The sequence below is a fragment of the Podarcis tiliguerta genome, assembly GCF_965153285.1.
Source record: "Podarcis tiliguerta genome assembly, chromosome: 11".
In the NCBI taxonomy this organism is placed as follows: domain Eukaryota; kingdom Metazoa; phylum Chordata; class Lepidosauria; order Squamata; family Lacertidae; genus Podarcis; species Podarcis tiliguerta.
In genome coordinates, this window is record NC_139544.1 from 36,359,411 (window position 1) to 36,376,573 (window position 17,163).

General features: G+C 40.3%; 1 protein-coding gene and 1 long non-coding RNA gene across 5 annotated transcripts in view; one reads left to right on the top strand and one right to left on the bottom strand.

The window, feature by feature from the left end:
• Positions 1-17,163, top strand: part of JMY (junction mediating and regulatory protein, p53 cofactor) — a 45,383-nt gene that overhangs the window by 19,535 nt on the left and 8,685 nt on the right. For 3 of the 4 annotated variants that reach the window (XR_014503050.1, XM_083403842.1, XM_083403841.1), the window contains exons 4-10: positions 136-305; positions 5,859-6,024; positions 6,698-6,885; positions 9,741-9,821; positions 11,725-11,820; positions 12,425-12,956; positions 14,832-15,142. Coding sequence is in view for 3 of the 4 variants with exons in the window: in XM_083403842.1 (XP_083259968.1) it covers positions 136-305; positions 5,859-6,024; positions 6,698-6,885; positions 9,741-9,821; positions 11,725-11,820; positions 12,425-12,956; positions 14,832-15,139 (1,541 nt within the window). In the remaining variant the exon portion in view is untranslated. Of the gene's footprint in view, positions 1-135; positions 306-5,858; positions 6,025-6,697; positions 6,886-9,740; positions 9,822-11,724; positions 11,821-12,424; positions 12,957-14,831; positions 15,161-17,163 lie in introns of all 4 variants that reach the window. The other variant, XM_083403840.1, reaches the window with a different exon arrangement.
• On the bottom strand, positions 2,005-5,666 carry LOC310660164. Its single transcript, XR_014503262.1, has 4 exons — positions 4,878-5,666; positions 4,628-4,741; positions 2,192-2,695; positions 2,005-2,039 (listed from the first exon to the last, which is right to left on the bottom strand). It is a non-coding gene; the product is annotated as an uncharacterized lncRNA (long non-coding RNA).

A 17,163-nucleotide genomic window follows, 5' to 3' on the forward strand; every position in this document is an offset into this window, starting at 1 on the left:
GCCCTTGGCTAAGCAATAAAGATTTTGTTTTATTTCTTTACACAAACATATGCTTAAGTCCAAGTTTTGTAATGAAATATGAAACATTTCCATATATGACAAATCTGCTGTTTTTTAAAAAATCATTTTTTACAGCTGTATATGATCGAATGCGAGCAGACCAGAAAAAGTTTGGTAAGGCAGCTTGGGCCGCAGCAGTGGAACGAATGGAAAAGCTTCAGTATGCAGTGTCTAAGGAGACTTTGCAGCTTATGAGAGCAAAAGAAATCTGTTTGGAACAGAAGAAACATGCGTTAAAAGAAGAGGTAATTTTTTAGAGTAATTAGATTTTTAAAAGACAAAAATAAATTGGTTTGTTACCTCAAACTGCTTTGAAAACAATATAAAATCCGCTACTACATTGACTTATTGGAGAGACTGGATTTTTTTTTTACATAAATGTATTTATCTTTCAGGAATGCGGGAGCTAATTGTGATTTACTTTCTATGAAAATTTGGATGGCAAGATAGTATGAATATTTTCCCCCACTTGGAAGTTATCCTTGTATAGAAAAAAAATCACTTCAAAATATGGAGTGCCCCATTTGTGATTAGATTATTGTGATACTCACCGCATTTTCTTTCTTCCTTTTCTTCCCACTGTCTCCATGTTGTCAAAACGCAGCTTATAAGCTCTTGAGTCAGGAGCAATCTTTTTGATTATAGAACTCTGTGAAGTGGCCATACACATTGATGGCATCATTTAAAACTGTAGTCTCCATTTGCAGCCGGTATAGAAAAATATTGAGCATTTTCTGTTTTTCTCCAGAGCTCCATTTTAAAAGGAATAGCATGAACTGATTTGTACAACTGACTCACTGCAAAATCTGACTTATGTCTCTCTCACTTAATTGATTCTGATTCTCTTGATCATTTTGAGGGACATTTATCAAAGAAAGTGCTTATTCATGTTGAAATTTATTACCAGACTGCATTACTGCAAAAACTAGCCCTGCAAGTAAATACTACTTCAGTAATTCATTGGAAGTTTGAAGCACACAAGTTGTTTCAACATGCTTGTTGTGAATTAGTGCATTAGTTATTTTAAATAAATGTGCATGCTATTATATACATAGATTCTCTGGGTGACAAGCTAGAGGCCTTCAGTATAGCCATGGATTAAGGCTGCTGTAAATAGACAGGTCAGATGATAGAAATGTAAAAACTGCTGTTTCAGCTCTATCCCCAGTTCTTTTCCCTGCCTCTGCTTTCCTTCTTACATTTCTAATCCTTGTTGCCTTTCCACCAATGGTTTTAACTGAGGACAGATTGATGAGGCAGCAAATGTAGGTGGGGAAAAGATTTTCTTGCTGTCTTGTTGGATCAGCAAAGTCAGCAAACACCACCTTAGCTTCAGGATTTGATTGTGGTATCCTCTGTCAATTACCAAAGAGGCAGCGCTCTTCAGGTAGCAGAAACCTAATCTTCCTGTCCATGATTATTGCCATAGAATTTGCACACATACCCTTTATGCTTCTTTGCAAAGTTTTAACATCTGCCTTCTGGGAGAGGGGGATTCTTTAACATACACCCATCCTTATTGTGTAATAGTATTTGCTGAAAATAAATTCTAGGGACTTTCAATTCAAAGCCCAACCCTTCAATGTTGCTTCACTGCCCAGAGTCTTAACAAAGATAATGATGGTAAAGGTGTTGCATCAAGTCTGCAAGGTATTCACATTTATTCCTATCTAGACAACCTGCTGGTCAGGTCCCCTTTGTTGCTTCAAGCGAGGGAGGAACTTGTTACAACACAGTTTGGGGATGGATGGTAAACCTCGGGCAACAGCATTGGTATGTGTGTGTGTCAAAGTGATCAGGCCTGAAAAACAGATAGCTCAGGATATTTCTTTGCACAGGGAATGCAAAGATAGCAGCCTGTGGTCTTCCTTTGCAAGGAAATACAAGGACAAACAACCAGACCAAAAATGAAGGGCCAAAGCTTTATTATTTAAAAATACTTACCCAGTGAGGTGTTCTCTCCCTTGTGAAGATTGACTCTGGAGGAAAAGGGAAATAGAAGCTGGAGTGAAGATACTAGCACACTAACCCTAAATTCACACACAGAGGATGGAGTACACCCACACACCAAAGACCTGAGCTAGAGATCCTGTAAGAGAAAAAAAAGGAAAAACATGAAGCCTGCAGATACCTGCTGCCTCTTTGGATTTCTGCAGTTTTAAATCTCTGAATTATAATCCTTTCTTCAAATTGTAATTCATTTCCCAATTGGCTTCTTCCAATTGGCCTTCTTGGTTCTACTTGATCTTCTCCACCATTGGTGTTTCTGCCCCATATTTCCTCTGAGTTGATATTGATAGAGAACTGTTTTTATAGTCATGTGTTGTGGCATACAAAAGTTCTTTCCCATAGAATCTATAATTTCAATTGGTTTGTGAAAACATCATTCTTCTCTGCCAAGATCCAGGTTTGAATTGTTTCAATATTGTTCTCTTCGCTTGCATAGGAACATCCTCCATTTGTTTATAGCAAAGTCCACATTGCCAGCTCGCTCATCTGCTAGGCTACATCTGTTTATTTGCTTCTTAGCCCTCTTTAAGGGAAATCATTCTCATAAAAACACATATGTAACTCCTGGTTTCCATGAAGTCACTAAGGCTTGTATTATTTCTTATCAAAGTTGTTACATTCTGTTCTGCAAAGTTCACAAACAATTTTTCAGTCCAACTGAAAATGCAACTTTAACTTTCAAAATGATATAATAGAATACAGAGATAAGATGCATGTTCTTAAAAGCATTATATGTAATGCTTGAACATAAATTTATCTAACAAACATGTACTTACAAGGTTATCAAATACACAAGTTGGGGTCTAGTGCTTCTTCTTACTGGGGTTGTCAACTGACTAATACAATGTTTAAAGATACAAGATGCATTTTAATTGCGACAATCTAGCCAACAAAATGTGCTTGGTTTCCTGATTTCCAGCATCAAAGTTGTGCCGTGGGCCAAGTTCCACTCTCGTCACATCCACTGGCTGCTCTGATTGTTTTAGACTCAATATTGCCCCTAGGGGCTCTGGAAAAGACCATCTAGTTTCCCCTCCAGTCATTTGGCAGCCTCTTTTACCTTCACCCAATGATAGCATGTGGCCAATACATAGAATCAACTGAGGAAAGTGTAGGGGAGAATGAACTAGGCCTCATTCAATGCACAGGGAGTCCAATCTCCTGTCCCACAAGACTGAGTACATTCTGAGAACGCAGAACAAACAGGAGGATTTTTTGAGGTCCTGCCCAGTAGTTTTGGGTGGGTAGGATGTTTTGTTTTGTTTTTGCATTTTTCATTTGGATTCAGTATTTTCGCCAACTTAGCCTTCCTTCCTGCCTAAAGTGAACTCATTTCACTGTTTGCAGGAAAAATTGCTCTCTTCCTTTTACCTAAACTCTCTCATTAGAGTGGCCAGGGCATTAACCAGATGTTTGAAGGGCTCTCAAACTATATCTCTAAATAACTTAGCTAATTCAGAAATCTGACTTTCTGTTCATCTTTCATTCCATAACTTTGGGTACAAAGATGTCCTTCTTTACATGGTCTAGAATCTAGATGGTTCAGTGCCTGAATTACTACAGCATATGAGGCTTAGTATCGCCCTTCACCCCTTAATGTTACTGCTCTTTTTACTAGGGCTGCAGCTACCTCTGCTGCCTGTTCAAATAATGCCTCTTCATTGGAAATGTGCAAGGTCTATATGGGCTACTTCAACCACTTTTACCAAGCATAAAATCGACAGTGCTTTAGCTGAGGCAATGTTTGGGGGAAAGGTACTTTAAAAGGTTATTCCTGCTTCCTAGTTTTCATGGGTAGATGAGTGTTTCCCGTCCTCAAGGGCTGAGCTTTGGCACATCCCATGGTGGCACTGGAGAACTCCTAGACATTATCCAGAGAATGGATCATTGGATATTTGCTATGAATTCTCCTTCTAAAATAACTTTGGGAAGACTCCAGGCCCACCTTGGATCTGCTTCTGTTGGCAGTCTTTACTTGCCTCTTTAAATCTGGTCCTGGATATTTTCTCTGGTTCTTGGACCTCTGGTTTGTGTCATGCCCTATAGAGGGAACTGATGGTTCTCTGACATCTCTTCCTTCTCTGTGTTACACTTTGCAGTCTTGCCATAGTGTCCTATATGCTGTCATTTTTAAAAAATGTTTTCCAGTGTGCTTTTCTTTTGCTAGATAATTCTGCTTTAACTATTTGTGCTTTAAAATTTGGGTCCCTTCTTTGAAAATGGCATACTGAAATAACGTTGACCATTGTTGTGGTTCTATCACTCATAAAAGTTGTTGATAACATAATTAGGGATTTTTTTGTCCCTTGCTTGCATCATTTAGCAGTCCCTGCTGGATTTTGGGTCCTAATTTGACAGTGCGGATGAAGACTTTGGATGCAAGGGAAGAAAACAAGACTGAGTTTCTATTTTACTTGATACCAAATACATTTAAGCTATTTTTTTTAAACCCATGAGCACAGTTAGTTTCTTCCTTTAAGCACTTGTATATAAATGCATAGAATATGGGTAGTTATAGCGTGAAAGGGAACAGTGAAGAGTTTTCCTGGAGGCATACCAGATCCTGTTTTGCAGTTCAGCTGCCAGGCCATGTCTTTGTGATGACAGCTAGAAACGCCAAATCATCAAGTAGTCTTTGTAGTTCTCTAAATGTGTAAAACAGCGCAGGTACCTAGAATAGAATATTAGGACATTGCATTAAGGGCTAAACTGCATGTTCACAGGCAAACATTTTCCACTTACTGTAAAAATAGGGGGTTTTTTTGGTAACCCAAAAAAATTCTTCAATAGATTTCTCCAAAGCTCACCTTTTCAGAGAGGTTCACAGCAGGTTTGGCTCCTCTTCTTCTTCTTCTTCTTCTTCTTTAAAAACATAGCTGCTGCCTTGTTTGCTATCATGTAGCTAGTCAGGTTTGGTTGTGCAACAATATTAGCAAGGGGAAATGAAAATAATTGTGTGGCAGTGTCACTGTTTTACTTGGGAGATTTTCTTTTTGCCATAATTGGTACCGGAGCAGCAGCCTTTGGGGGCTGTGAAGAGCCCGTTCTGTGATGTCATTGCTGCCTGAAATTCAAGTGCCAAGGGAACATCATGTGCATCGGGGCACCTGAATGTGTGCCAGGGAGACTTCCCTCTATACAAATACTGTTGTTCCCATTTCTGCAGTCTGAAAAATTGCCAAAAGTGATGGTGTATTTCATGGGGCAGAAGAAACAAAGTGTCCTGTTTTTCTTCAGCCCTTGTTTTATTCCAATAAGCTTTTCGGTGTGAAAATTAATTTCTGTGTGGCTGTCTTTAGAAAACAATAGTTACACTTAGCATTTTTACAGCTCACACCAAGGGTTCAGTGTGATTATGTACATTTCGGTCATTCCAAAAGGCTTGCATTATAGGTCAATATTATTATCCTCATATTGGAGATATAAGTCCCTTTGAATAAAGTGGGGAGAGTTAGATGATGCATATGAAGCTAAGGTTTATGTAGTATTAATATACTTTTCATTTAAAATGCCTTTAAATAGTTTTTATTTTATTTTATTGATGGATTGATTTGAATTTATATTCCGCCCTATAACCAGAGGTCTCAGGGCGGTTCACAGAATAAAATCAAATCATAAAACCACAAAGACGTAATTAAAATAAAAACAACAAACCAATAACCCTTCCCCCCCCCATAAAGCTCAAAAACTTCACAATACTTCTTGATAGGAGGCATTGTAAACGTTTTGTGACAGAGTTAAGATTTAATAGGTCATCTCGTTGTAACTATTATATATTTCCTGTTCAGATGCAGAGTTTACAAGGTGGCACAGAAGCCATAGCCCATTTGGATCAACTTGAATCTGATTATTATGACCTGCAACTTCAGTTGTATGAAGTACAGTTTGAAATTTTGAAGTGTGAAGAACTGCTGCTGACAGCACAACTTGAAAGCATCAAAAGACTTATTTCAGGTGACATACATTCATTTTACATGTATATTATTTATAACAATATGCCATAGGCAGCTGTAGTACAAGTTGGTTATTGAGATTATCCTGTGGCTGCAAATTTCCCACTCCAGTTCTTATGCATATTTACTCAGAAGTGAATCTAAATGTATTCAATAAGGCTCACTTTCAGGTAAGCGTGGACAGAACTGTGGCCTTAACTGTTTGGCTTTTGATTTCTTTCTCCTTCTGAGGTATCAAAGATTGTCCTAGTTGGAGTCAAAATGTTGGATAAATTGAATTTATTATTGAGGGTGATGAGAGATGTAACTTCTGTGTTGAATGGAGTTTGCCACACTTGGAGTCGGTTCGAGCACCACAATCCTTATATCTGTTTGGGAGAAAATACCTCTGTAGCCTGGTCTCAGTCACCTGTAATGTAATTTCCATTAGTTGCTCCTGTTTCCTGCTCTGGTCACACTATAGCTGGGATTTTGTGTGGTATTAGATCAGTGTTGGTGTGTGACTACAACCCTCAAGCCCTTCTGGCTCTGTGACCCATTCCAATATCATTAAACAACTTATTTCTACATAATTCTGTTTATCACAACTGAAGGTTGATCTAGATTTTATTGCATTGTGTAGTTTGTGTGTGTGCATGTTTAAAATTATTAAAATTGTTAGTATTTTCTAACAGAGAAAAGAGATGAAGTAGTGTATTATGATACCTATGAAAGTATGGAAGCCATGCTCGAAAAAGAAGATATGGCAGCATCTATACACTTGCAAAGAGAAGAGCTACAGAAATTGCAGCAGAAAGTCCGCCAGCTAGAAGCAAGGCGTGGGCGCATTTCAGCCAAGAAAGCCTACCTCAGAAATAAAAAGGTAAAACACTAATTCATTCACTACTCAGCAAAGAGTTTCTTGCCTATTTGGCACAGGAACATAGGAGGCTGCCTTATATCAGATCAGACCATTGGTCGTGTGCACTTTCTTCAGTTCATATGGGGTGAGGTAGAGGGTTAATGCAGGTAAAAAGGTAATAGGTAAAGGACCCCTGGATGGTTAAGTCCAGTCAAAGGCAACTATGGGGTGCGGTGCTCATTTCAATTCAGGCTGAGGGAGCCGGCGTTTGTTCACAGACAGCTTTCTGGGTCATTTGGCCAGCATGACTAAACTGCTTCTGATACAGCTGAACACCATGATGGAAGCCAGAGTGCACAGAAACGTTGTTTGCCTTCCCACTGCAGCTGTACCTATTTATCTGCTTGCAATGATGTGCTTTCGAACTGCTAGGTTGGCAGAAGCTTGGAGACAGGGCAATGGGAGCTCACCACCATCAAATGGATTCGAACAGCCAACCTTCTAATCAGCAAATCCAAGAGGCTCAGTGGTTTAGACCACAGCACCACCCGTGTCCCTGCATTCTTGTCAGGGATGTTTAAACCTCTTAGCTCACTCAAGCACTGTAATGACAGTAATTTTTGTTTTGTTTTGGTAATAATGAAAAGTACATTGCACAAAGGGAAGAGTCTTGTCACTTCAGCCTACTGGTGATGTGTGTGTGACATATTTTGCTGTTTTCCTTTGCTTTGTTGCATGTATAAAGTTAGCATAGAGTATCAAGAACAAACTAGGCTAAACTCCTTGTCCCTAATGTGGAGGAACCTATTTCTTTTTACATACAGCAAAGTGTTTTGTTAAACACATAGGGGAAAAAGGTAATAAAGGTTTGGGGGCAGCAGAAGTTAAATGGATAAAACATGAAATTTAGAATAGGAGGCGGATGGGAAAGAAAATACCTGGGAGTAGTAGAAGGGAAGGGAGGCCACTAGCAGCAGGATGTGGATGTAAAAAATGGTATTTCCAAACGTAGTATTACTGGGAAGCATATTGATTCACAACATGCTACTTTCAAACATTAGAGCTCAAATTGTGGGGCTGTGGGTGGGAGTGGGGAAAGCCCTTACCATGGTAAAGCCATTTCATGCAGCATCTCTAGGGTGGCCATCGCCTGCAGTTTAAAATATTTTTTTTATTTTAAAATATGTTGAGATGTGCACAGAATAATGCTAGTTGTAAGTACTTGCTTTCTTGCCGCAAGCTGCATTATAGAAGTGATATTATTGTTCCCTGAATTGACCGAGTTTTAGCTAATATATTGCTGTTTTGATCAGCTGTAAGCAAAGTCATGGATATAATTTAACAGCCTTTTCTTCCAAAGAAAGTAATCATTAGCTTTTAAAGTTAAGGGAGTAAATTCTAGATTGCCTTTTTAATTTTTCACCCACATTCCTCTGTAAGCTGTGTGCTGTGGAGAGAGGAGGGATATTTTGTTCAGTTTTTTTTTTTAGGGGGTGCACCATCAAAGTGGTGATTTGGTGTTACTATACACAGTGGGCATGTATCCTGTTCCTACATGCAGGGATCTCAGGCTCATGTTCATAGTGTGGAGACTAGAAATTCCTTTATAGGTGGTGTCTGTTTTGCTATGGTTAGAGATTTTGTGTGTGTGTGTATTTATTTGGATAATGTAATTCTTTTCCTAGTATCTTTTATAACAGCTACTTATATGTAATGTTACCTTCCTGACAATGTCTTGATAGCAGGTTGATATGGGATCACTGTGCAAACAGTTTCCTATTATCCCAGTGCTACCACCTGCTGGCTAAGCCCTGGTAGTCTTGGTTTATTGTATCAAGCAACTGTTGGTGTTAGGAAAGCTAGTTTTGAAATAAATTGGTAATAGGAGATAAATGCTGAAATTGTACACACTGTTTGGCAGAATATTTTAGTACTGATTGAGGTTTTCCTGTAGTAAACTAAATCAGCACAGCAGCCAGTGGATATATGTGTTCTGAAATAAATGCTGTATTTTTCTTTGAATTTTGAATGTTGCAAACTTCTTAAACTATTAAGCAAACAGACACATACACACACACTGGATTGTTTCTATAAACTCACTGACACCTTTAAGGCTGTCAAGCTGAGGCTACAGATTCGACAGACCCACAGACCCACTTTACAAAAAGATACAGAAAACTGCACAAGTTTCCAAAGCCACACAATTGCCCATTTGCTCCTAGTTGTGACTTTGCTGTGTTGAAATCTCCTTTGCAACAAACTCACTGAAATGCATAAACTTGGATAACGTTTCACACTCTTTTCCAGGGCATGATTAATTGTTATTATGTATTCCCTTTACAAAACCCTTCACGAAGCATATCTAGTTCCTTTCCTATCCTGACTGTGGCTTTCTTTTAGTCTAGATGTTGACTTTTGTGTCCATCTACGCCTTACCAGTGACTGCTTTTCCGGGTTTTTAAAAAACAAACATACAGAAAATACTTAAAGCGTATTTTTAAAACAAACCTCACATTTGTTGCTGTGTTTAGACTGAAATTATTTTGTGCTACTCATTTTATACCTTCTTAGCTTGATTACTGTTGATCATTTCAATTGAACCAGACAGAGGGCCTTCTTGGTAGTGGCGCCCGCCCTGTGGAATGCCCTCCCTTCAGATGTGAAGGAAATAAGTAGCTATCTTATCTTTAAAAGACATCTGAAGGCAGCCCTGTTTAGGGAAGTTTTTAATATTTAATGCTGTATTGTTTTTAACACTCGATTGGAAGCTGGGGAAACTCAGCCAGATGGGTAGGGTATAAATAATAAATTATTATTATTATTATTATTATTATTATTATTATTATTATCTTATACAGTATCTTGTGTATTGACAGGAGATCTGCATTGCAAAACATCATGAAAAATTCTTGCAGCACTTTCAGAGTGAAGAAGAGTCACAGCATACTGCACAGTTTGTGAGTTTTATCTTGGTTAATATTAAAATAAGGCTCCAGCTCAAGGTTTCCCCCCAACTTAAGCAAATTTAAATCCCCCTGCCTTGTTTTTGAATGTTACTGTATACTGAGCAATATACAATAGGACAGTAATAGGACATTAACACTGCAATTCTATGCACATCTCCTCAGAAGTAGGTCACTTTGAATTCAGTGACACTTGGTCCAAGGTAAGTGGCTAAAGAACTGTATCTTAAATGACCAAGGGCTGACAAGAATATTATTTTATTGATTTCATTTTTCATGTTACTAACCACAATTCTGTTTTTTAAAAAATGCTATTTTTTTATAAAGCTGCGCAATAACATTGTACTCTGGAAGCTCACATATAAAATCATTGTAATAAGATACAATTAAAATACAGCATCAGAAAAATATCAGTTTGTAGCATAATTTATCACCATCGTCATCTTACACTCTACATTAGTTTATCTGCACTAACTACTATCTACAGATTCCTAGGCAGCATCACTAACATAAATTAGAATCCCAATTTCTTCTAAAAGCATGAAGGAGTCTAAATATGCAGGTTATGCCTCTTTCTAAGTCATGATGCAGCTGAGGGACGTTCACCTATAATTTTGGTATCTGGTGGTATCCTAGTTTGCATCTATGACCGGTCTGGTCCTGCTCTTGTTACAAAGCAATGAATGCTGTATTTGATAATTACTGACATTTTAAAAATAAAAATGGCTGCAACCCTACAGCTAGCTAGAAGCTAACTGACAGGTGTTATGAAGTATACAGTTTGCCTGTAAACTTGTAAACTTGTAGTTCTCACATGCAACCTTGACAAGCCATTTCCGATCTTTTGACATTGAGACCGGAACATGTCCCATACCTGGCAGTTTATGGAGTCAAAGAATACCACAGGGTATCATTCAAACAATTTATTACAATAAAAGGGAATCAGCATGTTCATTAAAAAGGGGTTGATTGGAATCAATTAATACAGACTGGGGCCTAGGGCCAGTTGCTTTAGAGGAGATGGGGAAATTGTCAAGAAGAAGGAGGTTGGTATATTGTTTTTGGAAGGCTTTGGGGAGGGGTTAGGGCAAGAATTGGAAGAAAGCAATTGGATGACTTTGGGACATGCTTTGAAATAAGTTCCATTTTTGTAAAGGAGCAGAACTACTAAGGAAGAATAAAAGGGCTTGGCAAAGAGCAGATCACCTCAAGAAAGCAGAAATGCGGGTGGGGAGAAGGAGAAAGAAAGACAGAAAGACAAAGCAGTAGGATGTCTGGGGACATGAAAAAGGGGAGGGGAGGGATGGAAGGATGGAGAGGGAATGGGAAGAGGGAGAGGGGAAGAAGGTAGATGACTGGAGTCCTGTGGAGAGGGTGGGGAAGAACATGGTCAGCTGAGGTACTTGCCAGGAGAGGGGAAAGAGAGATTTAGTACCTGTCCTTATTTTGCAAAGCTGGACTTCGATGGGTGGTTGGTGTGGAGATCTCTTCTGCACTGGAGTGAGAAGAGGCAGAGGGCAGAAGAGAAAAGAAAAAAGAAAAGAGAAAGCTTTCCACAAGAAGTGGTGTTGTGTGGAAGTAGTGAAGTTTCTTCAGGGGGTTCCAAAGATTTATGGTTCCTAAGGCAAAAAGCAACTCGTTTTACACTTAATATTGAGCTCCTGGTGATTAAAATGAAAACAAAGATTAACAATCCCATTTTCCTGTCTCATCAAAGACAAGCTGTGTATGATGCCTGGATTAAGAGGTTTTGGTTTAAAACCTCTAACGAAAGGAAGAAAAAAGTTAACTTTAACTGGGACTAAGCAGTAGTGGGTGAAAGTTATTCCATCCAAATTCGTCCTCCCAGCCTGGTGTTTCTAACCTCCAACTTTCATCTTTTTGTTTTCATTCTTAGAAGAGGGAGCAGTTGCAAGCTGAAGAAGAAAGAAAAAGCTCATGGGTTACTCAGGAACGACAGATAACACTGGACAGACTTCGAACATTTAAACAGGTAAATGGAAGAAGGGAGACATTCTACTGATGCTTTGTAAGTTACACACATACATAAGTTAGACATACACATACACATACACATACACATACATATACATATACATATACATATATGATTGCCCACCAATAATAGCGCCTTTGACACAAGTACTTGTTCCAGAGAGCATGCATTAGCTATGGCTTCGTGTTGTTTGTATATGTGATGGCAACCATAAATCATTGCTATATAATGTGTGAAACAAGCCTTCTTAATTATTAAACTATATTCATATTCACAAGAAAATAGAAAAGAACATTGGAATTATTCTTAGGAAAAAATTGTGTTATACTTCTCTTCATATTAATTAATTCCCATGTTTATGTTTCTCAATTTACAAGTTAACCTGACAATTTTGAAAGGGTTGAATCATAATTATATGTGAGCAGTTGAGGTTAGCAGTAATGTCTCTTGGCCTGCAATCCTAACCCCACTCACCTGGGAGTAAGTTCCATTGAATTCAGTAGGACTTCATTCTGAGTTTACAGGGTTAAAATTGTGCTGTTAGTCACCATGCTTTTGATGCTTGCCTAATTTTTAACTCATTTCTCCCCCCCCTCCTAAGCGCTATCCTGGACAGGTAATACTCAAATCAACCAGACTTCGACTGGCCCATGCAAGAAGAAAAAGTACAGCCAGTTCAACTTCATGTGCTGATCATCGTCTGTCGCTACCTGTAACTACACAGACTGATGTGGTGGGGCAAGAAAAAAGAATACAACCTTTACAAATCCAGGAGTTTAGAAATTTAGGACCACTTGAAGATACTTCACCTCCCTGTGGCGTTATCTCTGAATTTTCTCAAATTCCTTCTCCTCCTGCTCTTCTCAGTAATGAACTTCAGCCCAATATAGTTAATGAGGCCCCAATGCCTCCTCCTCTTCCACCGCCGCCGCCACCACCTCTGCCCACCAAGGAAGAGTCTACTCAGTGCTCTGAGAAGAGCAGTAGCCCTGTGAAACAACCCAGCATTGAGAAGCCAGCACTGCTGACCACTATAGCACCATCAGCTCATTTCTTTGATAGCAGCCAGTTGGTCAGTGCCAAGAAGAAACTAAAGAAAATGGGCGATATGGAAGGCTTGCAGAGGAGAAGAGGTAACTTCATTTCTCTTGAATGTGATTCAGGGAAAAGAAAAAGCAGTTTTCCTTACCTTGAGTAATAAAAAAGGGTCTCTACCTCCCAAGATGGGACACGGGTGGCGCTGTGGGTTAAAGCCTCAGCGCCTAGGGCTTGCCGATTGAAAGGTCGGCGGTTCGAATCCCCGCGGCGGGGTGCGCTCCCGTTGTTCGGTCCCAGCGCCTGCCAACCTAGCAGTTCGAAAGCACTCTCGGGTGCAAGTAGATAAATAAGGACCGCTTACTAGCGTTTCTGTGTGTGCGGCTCTGGCTCGCCAGAGCAGCGATGTCATGCTGGCCACGTGACCTGGAAGTGTCTTCGGGCAGCGCTGGCCCCCGGCCTCTTTGAGATGGGCGCACAACCCTAGAGTCTGTCAAGACTGGCCCGTACGGGCAGGGGTACCTTTACCTTTACCTTTACCCCCCAAGATACCATGGCTTTGTGATTTTTGAACATGATCCCCCCAAATCATGTTTGAAACGGGTGTGTGTGTCTTTTAATACCATTTTGTGATGTTTCCCAGGGGAGGGGGTGTTGGTGGCTTTGAGCAAAAAAAAGCAACAAAACAGTTTTTACACCTGAAGTAGATCTCTGGATTCCAGCTGGTGGAATTAATGAAAACTCTTGATAACTCTGTTGATGTTTTTATCCAAATTTTGATTTCTGTTTTGTCAACATTGAACAATGGGAAAGGTGGCGTTGGTATATTTTAATTAATAAATGGTGACATTTTCAATGGCTTGAGTACAGGGTGTTAGTCCACAGCTCAGAGTACTTATTTTGTACTAGTACCAAAAGTTTTGTTTTTTTTTAAACAGAACTTTTAAGAACAAGGTTCCACACCTCTGCCGGTAGGAAGTGGTGTATCTTAACAGATCTGTGGTTTATAAATGAAAAGAATAAACATGATACAGTGGATCTTAAAAACTAAGGGCACAGTCCAACCTATTCCCTAGGTCAGGGGTCTGCAACCCGTGGCTCCGGAGCCGCATGTGGCTCTTTTACACCTTTGCCGCGGCTCTGGGGCGGATACTAGCGAGGGGAGGAGGCGCATTGTGCGCCCCGACACTCCCCACTGTGGTGGGTGCAGTACTGGCTGTGACGTCGCATGGGGGCAGTGTGTGCGTTAGTCACGCACTGTCCCAACGTCACCTTCCCGCCCGCTGTCAGATCGGAGGGCAGCGGCGCGCATGCTTTAAATGTCGCAATGGTGTTGCGGCTCCCAGGTTTTTTTTCCTTCGGAAACGGGTCCAAGTGGCTCTTTTTGTCTTAAAGGTTGCAGACCCCTGCCCTAGGTGGACATGCATGTGTGGGCAGGTAGACCAGGAGGTGTCCAGGTTTGGTCGTTGCCCCTGTACACAAGGGCATTTGGGTATGTAGAGGGATTGGGTTGGCTCTCTAAGGAATGGCAGCCTCCCTCAATACCAGCTGCATTGTCCTAACGTAGAAAGTTGAGCCAGATACTTACCAGACATTTTGTGAGAACCAAAGACAACAGTGGGGGCTCATCTCTCGATGCAGTAGCTTCATTTCACCTTTGGAACTACATAATCCTCCAATTGTTTTGATCTTCTTTCTTATGGGCTTGATTATTGTGATCTGAAAATAATGTACCTTTTTTTCAGAATTGTGGAAACAGTGCATTAGAAATATATAGCAGGGTTTTTTTACCTTCCATATAGGAGATGTGCTTTGTGGGTTGGGGAACCCAATGGAGAGGAGGTGGAGCCGCAAGGAGGAGGAGAGGAAAAGGAGATTTCAGACATCCTTGGCTTTTGTGAATGTCTTGTTGAAATTTCATAGCATAAAATATGAAAAGTTGCAGTGCTTACTGAACTCTTGATTTTCTGCAGTGAGTTCCCCAATGGATGAGGTGTTGGCTTCCTTGAAACGTGGTAGCTTCCACCTGAGGAAAGTTGAGCAGAGAAATCTCCCGCCTTTCCCTGACGAAGATGACAGCAATAACATCTTGGCACAGATAAGAAAAGGTGTGAAACTGAAGAAAGTGCAAAAGGACCTTATGAGAGAATCATTCACAATTCTACCTGATGATGACCCTTTGACACGCAGCATCCATGAAGCACTACGGCGAATTAAGGAAGCATCACCAGAGTCTGAAGATGAAGAGGAGAACCTGCCTTGCACAGACTGGGAAAATTAAGGAGTAATCTTTCATCTTTTGGTATATATCTGGTTTCCTCAAATAGTAGTAGCACCTATAATAGTAGATGCTTGTTAGGAATGTGCCTAAGTTCTCCTACATTTACACAGGAGAAGTGCATGTGTGGCTTAAGATCCGCAGCCACTGTATAAACTCAAAATAGGCAGATTAATGTATCTGGGTTTATTTCTGCTTTTAGACTAAAACAAAATGGTTTTATCCAAAATATTTATTAGCAATAAATCATTTTCAAGTTCAGGCAATTTTTTTGTATATTAATATTTCAGTGCAGAGCACTGCTGTGCATAAATAGATTACCGTATTTTTTGCTCGATAACACGCACCTGACCATAACACGCACATAGTTTTTAGAGGAGGAAAACAAGGGGGGGGGGAATCTGAATGAAACAGTGGATGTATCATTTTTGTGCTTCATGCTGTGGCCACAGACATGTGATTTGATGGTGAGTTTGGGGTGACCCAATGCAAAGATCCTGAGGATCCATGTGGATCCATGCTTTGTAACCATGTTTTTGCACCATTGCAGCCCCAGGCAACAGTGGGTGTGTGATTTTATTGGTGTAGGCTGTAGCCATGGACATGCTATGTGATCTGATGGTGAATTTGGGGTGACCCAATGCAAAGATCCTGAGGATCCATGTGGATCCGTGCTTTGTAACCACATTTTCAGTGGGGAGGGAAGGAAAAACACAGAAGGGACAAGGAGCATTGTTAGCCAGCTGCGGAGAAGCAGCTGGCTAACAATGCAGGAGAGGGGTTTAACGGGAGGGAGGAAAGGAAGGCAAAAGTTTTTCCCCACCCACCCAAGCTAGCCCTCTCTCTCTCTCTCTCTCCCACCTGCATTTTTCGGCTGCCTGCAATGCTGGACGCAGCAGCCGCGGAGCACGGAGAGGAGGAGGTGGTGGCTGTCGGCTGTGCTCCTAGCGAAAACAGTGGGCAGTAAGACCCTGAGGCAGAATGCAGGAAAGCAGCAATCTCCTCTCTTTAGCCTTCCCTCCTCTGCGATCTGATTTTTGCCCCTGTACTCGGGCCAGTCAGCTCCAGGGACCACACATTCACTCAATAACACGCACCAGACATTTCCCCTTACTTTTTAGGAGGAAAAATGTGAGTGTTATAGAGAGAAAAATACGGTAATTTTATTTAATTTTATTTATTAAATTTCTGCACCACCCTTCACCTGAGCAACACAGGGCGGTTTACAATATAAAAACACAAAAATACGTATACCATAGTAACAAGAAAAAACAATATGCCCCACAGTTTAAAAGGCCAAATATTGTTTAAGTAGCCAAAGGCCTGGGAAAAGAGGAATGTTTTAGCCTGACACCTAAAAATGAGCTTTCCACAAGCAGGGAGCCATAGTAGAAGAGGCCTGCTCTCGTGTTGCCACCCTCCTGAACTTTCACAGAAGAGACGAGGATGTTAGTACATTTAGGAAATCCCAGAACTATATTCCTTAATTGAGTAGGATTGAGGCGGGGGCGGGAAGTGTATGGGAAAAGAAAGTTGGAACTTCTCACAAGATACTTCTCTGAAGGAAACTTGCTTTGTCAGAATGGATATAGTTTCCTTATTTCTGACTGACAGATGCCTCTGCTGCTTCCATTTTTACCAAAGTGTGTCTTAGCCAGTACTCCTAGAGTTATATGGCCTCCTTTCTAGTCATTGATTTGGGAGGAGTTTTCCTAATTCAGAGATCTGTTGCCCATTTTTTCTGGGTTGTTGAGCTGGCTGGCTAGGGGTGTTATATTCCACTGTTCTAATCGGAGAAGAGAGATGCACACTATATTCCTCCCTAACTCTTCTAAAACATCTAAATTACAGTTTGATGATATGGAATTTTGGAATATATTGATGCTTGTGCTTATTTGAACAAAAGCTCTAGACATGTTTTTTTTTTTAAAAGAAAATCAAGATCTTTCCCCATTTATAGCATCTTTCTTAAATGGTGATACGTTTTCAGGATGCTGGAAATGTGGAAAGGCAGTATTTGCAAGCAA